This window comes from Chiloscyllium plagiosum, chromosome 1, assembly GCF_004010195.1.
Source record: "Chiloscyllium plagiosum isolate BGI_BamShark_2017 chromosome 1, ASM401019v2, whole genome shotgun sequence".
Lineage (NCBI taxonomy): Eukaryota > Metazoa > Chordata > Chondrichthyes > Orectolobiformes > Hemiscylliidae > Chiloscyllium > Chiloscyllium plagiosum.
The window spans coordinates 151012544-151024283 of record NC_057710.1 but is presented as its reverse complement, the minus strand read 5'-3'; the positions used below and the strand labels follow the sequence as shown (position 1 = coordinate 151024283).

The window sequence follows — 11740 nt, the reverse complement described above, 5'->3', positions numbered from 1 at the left end:
AAGAAGAGAAAAAAAAATAAAATAAAAGGGGTGACAAAAAATAAGCACTACCGCACTTAGGTGGTAGTGTGGGGGTTAAAAGAAAAAAAAAACAAAAAAAGGTCCCTACCCTCCCCTTCACTGTTTTGATCACAAAAAAAAAGAAAAGAAAAAAAATATATAATCAAAAAAAAGCAGAGTTGGAAGAAAACTCACAAAACAAACCTGCCCACTCAATCTCTCATTTCTAAAAAGAAAACTCTCTTGTTGAGTTCAGGGTGTGATCAATTTGTTCTTTTGAAAGATTGATTGAAGAAACATCTCAAGGTTGCATTTTTGAGCAAGCTGTGTCTGCAAGAATGCAGAGACAATCTTGAATACTTAGTAACTTGACTGCACCTGCCAGAACATCAGAGCAGACTCCAGGACAGGCTACGTTTTATCTTTTTGCTTTCAAGGATATACCATTGATTAAAGTATTTTCTTCAGAAAACCATTCTTTGCAGAAATCTGTTTTCTCCCCCTTTTCCTGAATAGTTTGCGTGTGCGTTTTGAGAATATTTATAGAATAAGAATTGATACTTCTGTAATACTAGCTACATTGTAATTATGTTAACTATGTTAACCAATTATTGCATCTTTATTGATAATGTTTTGTTTTGCAAGTAAACCAATAATTATGTTTATCAAGAAACAAAGTATTTAATTGTTCACTTTGGTAATTGGAAAAAATACACAACATTTTTATTTCATATATTGACTGATGTTGAATTGGTGTTAGAGAGATGGTGCATTCCTTTAACCTTGGTCTAAGTGGGATATTAGATGCAAGAAATGTTTAATTGGAAGTGGGACATTAATATTTGGAAAAGGATAGAAGAAAATACATCAGATTTCCAGCGTTATGACACCAAAATTGTCTTGGCAGTTGCTAAAATATCTTTGGATTTGCAAATAACCAAGATTAGGATAATTGAATTGGCTGGGAAATTAGGGATAGAGTTTAAAGCAGGGGTTAGGATGGCAGATGTAATTTGAGGTAATACAGTAATATTTAAAACTGGAAGAATAACAATGAGCAAGCCAGCTGAAAATTCAGTTGAGTTAATCGGAATTCAATTATACATGAAGCAGCTTGAACCGGAAAAAGAAATGGAGACTAAAAGACTATGACTTGAAAGAGAAGCACTTCAGAGAGAGGTAAATGAGAGAGAGGAGAAGGAAAAAGAAAGAGAATATAAGAAGTTAGAGTTCGAATTTAACTCAAGGGAAAAGGACAGAGAGAGAGAGAATACCATCTTTACAGGATGGAACTAAAAAAAGAGGTATCTCATTTTTGTAAAGATTCTGAAGTGGAAAGATCAAGTAGAGATCTGTTAAAATGTCTGAAAGCCCTTCCAAAATTTGTTAAAAGGGATGCGAGGGAATTTTTTTTTAAAAGATAGCTAAGATAAGATAATCAAAAAAAAACTGATCATTGCTCAGACTGACTGGCACAGCTCATAAAATTTATGCTTTACTTTTTGAGAAGTCTTTGATAGACTGAGGTGAAAAAGAAGTGAATCTTAGTGTGTACAACTTGGTTCCTGAAACATATAGGCAGGAACTTCGGAATATTTGGAAGCACCCTGGGCAGACTTACAAAGAATTTGAAAAGGTAGAGCAAAATAGCTTTGATCATTGGATGTGGGCATTAAAGGTAGAGGCAATGTTTGAGAAAATAATTTTTAAGGAAGAATTTAAAAATTCCTTCTCCCTGTCCATTACACAAACTCACAGAGAAAACCAAAATGTTGCAACAGCAAGACAGAGAGTTGGGTTGACTAATGATTACAAAGTGACCGATAAATTCAAACCTTTCTTCTGTTGCCTTCACAATCTGAGAAGGACAGAAAATGGGAATATGAAAGGAAAGGACAGTTGGGAAGGCCCCAGGGTCTTTAACTTGGAGAGGAAAGGCAGATGCTGAGGTTGGAAGTCATGTCCAAAGGCTTAAGTGTTTCCACTGTCACAAAGTGGGACAACGTAATGCAGATTGCTGTAGGCTGTGAAGGAAATTCATGGGATTATCAGGGGTAAACAAGGTCACCGCAGAGATAAAGAGCCCTGGCTGGGGCTACAGTAGATCACTTATTGTTCTGTTTATTACTGTGGGATAATATATAAATACTACTGTGAGAGCAGGGTAAGTAAACAAGGTATCCAAGAGTTACAGGAAGTTCTGATCAAAAGGAAAAGTAACTCCTAATTCCTCAGAGGAGACAAGAAAACCTTCAGTTAATTTGGAGATGCAGGAAACACGCAAACTCTTTTACTGGGAAAAGGCACAACTTTTTCACCAGAGAGAGATAATGAATGCCAAATCTTTAGTGAATGGTTTTGACAGGGAGATTATACCTGTTACTTTGTACTAGATGTAACTAAGAGTGTGAACTAATGTCTGGAGTGGTCACATTTGGAGTTGTCCATAGCTCGCCTGTAGATGCAGTTCACCTACTTCTCGGGAATGATTTGGCAGGAGCAAGGGTTGGAATTCCTCCAGTTGTCACAGAAAGCCAAGTGAAGCCAAGGAGCCAGAACAATTACAGGAAAAGGTTCCAGGAAATCTTCATTCCTGTGTAATGACCCGAGCAATGGCTAAACAAAGCCCATCACCAGTGGTCAGAATGGCACCACTGTCATGTGCTTGGTTACCTGAAACATTCTTTGGGGATTTGGAAAATCTAAAGACAGTGTTATCAGATCAGGGCTCAGCAAGCCGATCCAAAGTTGAGAGAATTAGCTCAGCCTGAAGCAGAAATTGGGAAATTTGGAATGCCACAATGTGAAAAGTAGGACTCTGATAAGAAAGTGGATACTTCGTCACAGAGCTGCAGACAAAGAAGAGGTGGTAATTCACCAGATATCGGCACTGCTCAAATAGTGTCAAAAATATTAAGGACAGCTCATGAAATTCCAGTGGCAGGACATGTCAGAATTGGGAAGACCCAAACATGTATAACCTTTTTTCCTGACCAGACATTCACAAGGTTGTGGTAAAGTGTTGTAAAATGTACCAAACATGCCTGTCAGAAGGAAAATCAAAACGTGAAGTCAGACTGGCACTTTAAATTCCCATCACTAAATCTAAGAACTGCAGATGCTGGAAATCAGAAACAAATACTGAAATTGCTGCAAAAACGCAGCAGGTCAGGCAGCATCTGTGGAGAGGAAGCAGAGTTAATGTTTCGGGCCCAGTGACCCTTCTTCAGAATGTTGGGCTGAATGGCCTGCTTCTGCACTGTAACCATTCAATAATTGTTAATTATGCAGATGACGTGTATTTGCTTCATGCAGAACTCAGTCATAATTTTGGACTGCCCTGGATAATTGGTAATGACAGTACAAAGGCTCCCCCGAATATAGAGCGTTGCTTGGAGCATCAATGAAGCCATCGCAAGCTGCAAATAGAAAGAAAATGGGAGGAAGGGCACTTGGGGGGTTACAATGTCCATGAAGGGTCTTGAGGAAACCATTCTCCCAGCTCCAATTCCTGGGGAGAAACAGACAAAGCATTTTCTTTTACTAAGGGCAAGAGAATGACCTCTATTTCTACTGACAGAGAGAAGCAGGATGAGTGAGAATGGTGCTAATCCCTTGAGTGTACCAAATGAACACAGTGGAATGTTTTTCAGTTTGGAGGGTTTAAGAACATAAGCGATAAGAGCTGGAATGGACCTGGTTATCCCTGAGCTTTAGCTTCAACTCCACTTCCCTGCCGATTCCTGATATCCATTGATTCCCAGAGTGAAGGACCAAAAATCTGGGAGCTGTGTTAAGACTTATTGTCCTTCTGCCTCTAAATGTGAAAGCATGGCATCTAACCCCCACCCCGTAACAGTTTGATGTTCACTAACTGGATGGTAGGTCATTCAATTTGGGAATTGTCTAACCTCCTGCTACATCCTCATTATCCCTTTCATCCTGCACAGTCTTTACTGCCTGATACATCTGTACTTGCATGTTCTCTTCCTGATGGTAATAATGTTTCAACATTTTGATTTGATTTGATTTAATATTGTTGCCTGTACCTAAGTATAGTGAAAAGTTTTGTTTTGCCTGTAGTACAGGCAGATCATAACAAACAAAGATACAAAGATCATAGGGTGATTCCTAATTACATTTTTCTGTCAATCTGGGGTGTCAATTAAATAACAAACTTTACCTGTCCTTTTGACTACCCTGTGTAAATCACTGAACTATGCTTCTGGCTGCTCACTTTGCAAAGACTAATACCAACATCTAATCCCATGATTGAATGTTTGAGATTTAGCTTTCTTGTTGGACCATTGTTTCATGTTTGTTTGTATTGCTATAAGGTGTTCTTGAGCTTCCTTTGCAAACTGCTGTGCTGTGCCTGGAACAATGATACATAGTTTAACAAGGATGATATGTCCCTCAGTCATAAGAACCCTTCTCTGATTAGTGTCATAAGTTCCTTTATTTGAAGGTTGTAAACTGATTTAAAAGAACTAAAACCATAGACTTGTTAGATGTATCGCATGTGACAAACAGAATAAATGATTCCTGATTAAGGGCTTTTGCCCGAAAGGTCGATTTTCCTGCTCCTTGGATGCTGCCTGACCTGCTGTGCTTTTCCAGCACCACACTCTCAACTCTAATCTCCAGCATCTGCAGTCCTCACTTTTGCCTAAACAAAATAAATTGCTTTGTCCTTATAATAAAAGATGTTTATTTCAGTATGCCCTAATCATCATTTTGTGGGTTTGGTGGTCTTTTTTAAAGCTCCTTGAGTATGTGGCACGCTGAACCTTTCAATGTGTTATTCCCAGTCTCCAAGTAACATCTTGAAAAGTGGAACCATGGTCTGACTGACCTTCATCAGTGCAATCAGTCGTTAAGTGAAGAATGGTGTTACCTTCTTTCACACAACCTTAACAGTGATTGCACTCAATGGTGTGGCCTCTGACAAGAGAATAGCCACACCATGATAATAACGATATACTGGCATCTTGGCCTTGCTTTTGGTAAAGGTCCCACACAATTCACCCAGAACCTCCTTTAATGGTACCTCAACAACTGGTATAGGTATTAAAAGCGAAATCAAAAATTGCTGGAAAAGCTCAGCAGGTTAGGCAGCATCTGTGGAGAGAAATTGGAGCTGACGTTTTGGATCCAGCGACTCTTCTTCAAAACAGCCTCTGCCCATGCCCGGCTCTCTGCCAGGGCAACAGGACTGGTCCACACCTACCCTCTTCCCCTTCACCTTGCAAATTTTCTCCCTTTGGGTTCCTAATTACATTTGAGAGCAATGATCAAATCTTCCTGCCATACCCTCTCAGACGGTGCTTTCCAGGTCCCGCCATTCAATGCAAAAGTAGTCATTTCCCCCTGGCTGACAAAGCCATTGGTTCTGTTGCTATTGACCTTAAATTATTGTCGTCGAGTCAGACAGCATAGCAACAGACACTTCGGTCCAACCAGCCCATGCTGACCATGTTCCCAAACTAACAAATCCCCCCTGCCTGCTTTTGGATCATAACCCTCTAAGCCTTTCCTATTCATGTCCCGCAGAGCTCTGTTCTTCGGCCTCTGCTCTTTGTCGGTTTTATAGATGACTTGGATGAGGAGGTTGAGAGGTGGGTTAGTAAATTTGCCAATGAAACAAAGGTTGGAGGTGTCATTGGTAATATCGAGGGCTGTTGCAGGCTGCAGCGCCACATAGACAGGATGCAGACCTGGGCTGAGAAATGGCAGATGGAGTTCAATCTGGATAAATGCGAAGTGATGCATTTTGGAAGGTCAAACTTGAATGCTGAATTTAGGATTAAAGACATGATTCATGGCAGTGTGGAGGAAAAGCAGGATCTGGGTGTTCGAGTACGCAAATCCCTCAAAGTTTCCACCCAAGTGGATAGGGTTGTTAAGAAAGCAAATGGTGTTTTGGTTTTCATTAACAGGGGGATCGAGTTTAAGAGCCGCAAGGTTTTGCCGCAGCTCTACAAGTCCCTGGTGAGGCCACACTTGGAATATTGTGTCCAGTTCTGGTCGCCCTATTATAGGAAAGATACAGAGGCTTTGGAGAGGGTGCAAAGAAGGTTTACTAGGATGCTGCCTGGACTGGAGGGCTTGCCTTACGAAGAGAGGTTGACTAAGCTTGGACTTTTCTCTCTGGAAAAGAGGAGGAAGAGAGGCGACCTGATTGAGGTATACAAGGTAATGAGAGGCTTGGATAGAGTTGATAGCCAGAGACTCTTCCCCAGGGCAGGATTGACTGGCATGAGGGGTCATAGTTTTAAGGTCTTAGGAGGAAGGTATAAAGGAGACGCAGAGAGTTGTGAATGCATGGAATGAGTCGCCAGCTGTGGTGGTGGAAACAGAGTCATTGGGAACATTTAAGCGACTGCTGGACATGCACATGGATAGCAGTGAATTGAGGGGTGCATAGGTGAGGTTATTCTGTTTTAGATTAGGAATAATCCTCAGCACAAAATCGTGGGCCGAAGGGCCTGTTCTGTGCTGTACTTTTCTATGTTCTAACTTATCCTAATATCTTTTAAACGCTGTAACTGTACCTGCATCCACCACTTTTTCTGGCAGCTCATTCCACACACGAACCACGCTCTTCCTAAAATATTTGCCCCTCATGTCCTTTTTAAATCGTTCTCCTCTCAGTTTAAAAATATGTCCTCTAATTTTGAACTCCCCCACCCTCAGGAAAAGACCCTTGTCATTCACCTTCATGATTTTATAAACATCAATAAATTCACCTCTTAACCTCCTAAGCTCCAGTGAAAGAATCCCAGCCTTTCCAGTCTATTTTTATACCTCAAACCTTTCATTCCTGGCAACATTCTGGTCAGTTGTTTTTTGAACCATCTCCAATTGAATAATATCCTTCCGGTAACAGGGTCATGACCCTTCCACCAATAGGAACAATTTTTCTTTTTCTACCTTGTCAAGATCTCCCGTAATTTGAACACTTCGTCAAAACTTCTTGCAACATTTCCATTCCAAGGACAGAACTTCCCCAGCAGCTCCAGTTTATCTTTGTCAGTTAAGGGATTCGTTTCTGGAACAATTCTCGCCCCATATTTTCTGCACCCTGTAAAGCCTCCTTTATCTGGCTGCTTTAAATCTTTGAGTAAATGTAAACATTGTAAAGTGGCCTCTAGAGTTCCATTATCTGTGTGATTTTTGTGGCTGGGATGACAATTATGAATAATTCCACTTAAATATGGACAGTCTCCTTCAGGAAACTGAAACATGCATGAAGTGGTTTGGTATCGTGCCAGATCTTACTTCCTGAAATTGATTCCATTGAAAATATGACGAGGAACTCTTGTCATCTGCCACTCTGCAACAAAAGTAGATTCACCAAATTCAGGCTTGTTTCAAAATACTTCCCTTGGATTGGCAGGACTCCTATTAATGTCTGCCTCGACAGCCCTGACACTTTGTCTGATTATTGTGGAGAAAGTATGAACTGTAGGGAAGACAGTATTAAGTAGCATTTTCTTGATGTTAGTTGATATCAGTGAATGTTTAACACTAAGGGCAAAATAAGGTCATCAGGAAGTTATTCCCACAGATTCATTTAATACTCTTGGTATCAAATGACCTTGCAGTGTTGCTGACGTCATCTCATTTTTGTTTCCATAGTAGCAATCATTTGGATATGTGCTCAATAAAGGCTGAATGGCACTGTTTGATTTTCCTCAGCTTTCTTTGCTTCTCTTTGATCTGAACAGTTTAAAAAGCTTTATGTAGCAATTCCTCATGAAGTGTGTGCTTCATGAATCTCTTGCGATACGACAAGTTCAATTGTTAAGTTTCATGGATAACCATTTTATGAAATGATCATAAGCATCAATAATTGTGAATTGTTTCTTTCATTTTACAGTTGACAGACATTGAGTAGATATGCCAATTGCAATCTTCTTGCATTTTATTTGTTTTTAATGCTGTTGTAAAGACATGTAAACTCAATGTTATTTTTAAAACAAATTATGTGGACACTTATAAAGATATCTCAAATACTTAAACAAAAGACTTTTTGCAAGGAAAAGACGCTGGGTACAACAGCAACAATGCAGGAAGCTCAGATGGAGACGTACTGTTTCAAGGACCTTTAGCAAGAGATGACATGATCCAGTTTGTGTGTGGAGTAAGAATATTGCACTCTACAACCCCATAAGACCATAAGATAAGGGAGCAAAATGAGGCTATTTGGTCCATCGAGAGTGCTCCACCATTCAGTCATGGTGGATATGTTTCTCAACTCCATTCACCTGACTTCTCCCCATAACCTTTGAACCCTTTACTAACCAAGAACCTATTTATCTGTCTTAAATACACTCAATGTTTTGGCCTGTATAGCCTTCTATGGCAATGAATTCCACTGACTCACCACTCTCTTTCTTTTCCCCTTTCCACAGATGTGGCTGGACTTGCTGAGTTTCTTCAGCATTGTCTGTCTCAGTCATAACAACACAGACTATTACTTTTGGTCAATCTAATCAAGTCCAACTGGGATACAATTACTCTGCTAAGTGTAAAGTTCACATTTGTCTCTAAGTGTTAGCTTAAAACAAAATGTATGCAGTAAATTATGATGTCTTCAGGATGAGCTGAAGAGCGTTACATATAATTCATTACTTGGAAAGTGCAATCACTGCAGTCATATGGACAAAACTAGCAGCCAATTTGCAGAAAACAAATAGTTTCAATTGTTTTCCTCTGCTTCATTTTTATTTTCTAAGTTAGTTTAAGGGGCATAACATTAATTCCTGGTCTCATCATTCGATCCAAAACATATCATTTCTGTTTCATACTATATAGTATATTGTGTTATAAGAATTATATTTTCTTGTCATGGGGTGTTCAATTTAATTGCCTGAAGAAACAGAAACTCTGGCAGGTAAGATGAAGAAATATTTAGCATACATATCTAACCTAATCTAATCTATGGAGGAGACTTTGTCCTCTCCTTTAATTGCTTAAAGGTCCAACCCAAGAAACAAATGGTAATTAGCTTGGTAAAAATTAACTGGTATGCAGGCGTCAGGAACCCCAATAGTGGCATCTATATGCAGCAACAATACACCTTTTACAAATGTACTCAGTGCACAGCTGCTCCAATTTACCTATTACTCTGTCATATACTGGAGAGAAAAACTCTTACCCATGGGATTTAATTTACTAAGCACCTATTTAAGCAATCATATTCCCTTTGCAGGAAACTATGGCACACATGAATGAAATACAAAGCTACCAAGTCACTATCAAAAGCTACAAATTTAAATTTATGCTGTGATTTCTGGAGGGCAAAAAAAGGACTCATCAAGTTAGTCACCTTTTTAAAAATAGCCATGCTGGGGAATCAAATGGAACAGGATTTGGATGGTAACCTTTTCATCTTTAGTTTGCAATCCAGTCCTGTCTAATATGGTGTAAATCTCCTTCTCGTTCACTGTCCAAAATTCAATGTGAAATTAAGCGAGACAGCCACAATCCAAATCCCTATTGGCTCACAACCCAAATGTGTCTGTGCTTTGGTGATTGCAACCTGGCCCAGAAAGGCAACAGAATGGATGTATGGTGTGGGAAATGAATAAGAAATGTCACAGTGCGATGCCACATGAAGAGCAGAAATATCTCAGCATCTGTGAAGAGGAATCAGAGTTAACATTTTGAGTCCAGTGACCCTTCTTCAGATTCTGAATGAGTGACAGATGCTGCTAGACCTGCTGAGATTTTCCAGCAAGTTCTGTTTTTGTTTCAGATTTCCAGCATCCATTCTCGGGGTTTTTTTTTTGCCGCATTAAGAGCTTCCCAAAGTTTTGTGCAGGGTTGTGCTGTTAGGGCAGAGGGTAGGAAACTTAGTTGACATCTGCCCTTATTTGAACCTGGTGTCCAGGATTATCGGCAGGGTAAGGTGCACAGACAGATTTTAAAATTAGTAAAGGGGTCAAGGGGTAAGGGGAAGAGGCAGTAAAGATTATTTCATTGAGTGTCAAAGCAGACTCAATGGGTTAAATGGCCTGCTTCTGCTCCTACATTTTAGCATCATATGAGATTAGTGGCTTCTACCAAGCTCTATGGCACAAACAGTCAGTATGTTCAGCTGTTAACTCAAAGCTTGGTTGTCTATGAGGCCATATAGGGACAGTGTTTTCATCACAACACCTTTCAGTCTCTCAGTTCCAGATTGCCAACGGTACTTTGGCTTCAAGAAAATATACCCCAAGTGGTGCCAGCTCAATTGTTACCAGTTTACCCTGACAGGCAACCTTCCAGCCCCGCACTCCTGATCCATGAGTAACCTGTGCAGCTTAGGAGTGGACAGATCGGTGGACCACCTTGCGGATCTGGTTCTGGCCAAGGTGACCATCAATAGGCCCAGAAAACATGCCGCAGATGGGTTGGTAGCACCTGACCGTCTGTCCTCATGTGATTACACTCACACTTGGGTGTCCACAGAGAAGGAGCGTGCAAACTCGACGAACACAATGGAAGCCTTGAAGAGGCTGGTGGTCTCCACAGGGGATGGGAACATCCTCAGTCCTGCTCATGGTTTTTTGATTTTGGTGGGTTTCTCTCGTAGGTTTCTGGTGATCTCTTGATTGTTCACTACACTGGCTCTCTAGAAGCTGTCTAAACCAATATTGCTCATTTAAAAAGTGTAGAGACCTGTTCTGGAGATGTTCAAGCCCTAAATATTAGGCTGATTTTCATTCAGGTGTGTTTCAGTAACATATTGCCGTGGCTATCACAGAAAAATGGAGTGGGGAAGTGTTTGTCAGTCAAAATGGGACATTTGATTGGCTGATTAGTGAATGTATCATCAACACATTGAATCGATGAATAAAGTAGGAATCAGGTTTTGTCTTTTTTTTAAGAGGAAAAGGTCATTATCAATAATTTGATCTTGGATCAGTGAAAAAGGCACTTGTTACTTAATTGATTCCAGTGAAATTCCGAGCCATTTTGTTTTCACTGAGGCAGGAAGTTGTGAAATTTGATGACTTGGTAGACCAGTCTCCTTTAAAAGGACCCTGTTATATTCTCATTCAGGGCAGGTTGAAGTTGGGCCTCAACATCTCTGAAGACAGTTCAGAGGTGCTAATGGAAGTGAGCTGGTTAGAAGGCCTATATCAATCCTTTGGGACTTAACATCAGTTGTACTAAAAAGTCTTTAGCCCCCTCCCCAGTCCTCAACTCCTTTAAACTATCCAATAGCCCCTGTTGCCACTCACATCATACTCACTATTGGTAGATCTTGACAGGGATGTGAAAATGGCTTCCAGTGGGCACTCTCCCTCATACATGCACACTGAAAAGGGATTCTCATTCACAAAACCCATCCAAATAATTGAAATCACTTCAAGCGGTCAATGCTTTGTAGAAACAAATAAACATGCAGACCACATCAAAGTTAGCTAATCCTTTGATGGCCTCTTAAAACAACAATCAAAATATGCATGTATCCCCTGCTGGTTAAAGGCATTTTGGTGCTACAGAAGTCAGCCAAGCACTCATAACAACTGTTGGGAAAGGTCAATAAACAAGTCCATTGAAACTGCAGCAATAGATGGATAGTTTTTTGTTCTAATATGTAGCAGATGCTGTCAGTTATTGTAAAATGGTTGTGGATGTTTGTTTCTTTTGTTCTAACTGAAAACTGCAATCTTTGTTTTGCTCCATTTTTAAAGGGGCTGGCAATTTAGAACACTTCCAATCATGACACTTAGAGCTTACA

The 11740-nt window shown here is 40.1% G+C and overlaps 1 protein-coding gene across 1 annotated transcript in view; it reads right to left on the bottom strand.

The window, feature by feature from the left end:
• arhgap10 (Rho GTPase activating protein 10) overlaps nucleotides 1-11309 on the bottom strand; it is a 203339-nt gene extending 192030 nt beyond the window's left edge. The window contains exon 1 of the mRNA XM_043700807.1: nucleotides 11238-11309. Within this exon, the coding sequence (XP_043556742.1) occupies nucleotides 11238-11309 (72 nt within the window). The remainder of the gene's footprint in view (nucleotides 1-11237) is intronic.
• Nucleotides 11310-11740: the final 431 nt, after the last annotated feature.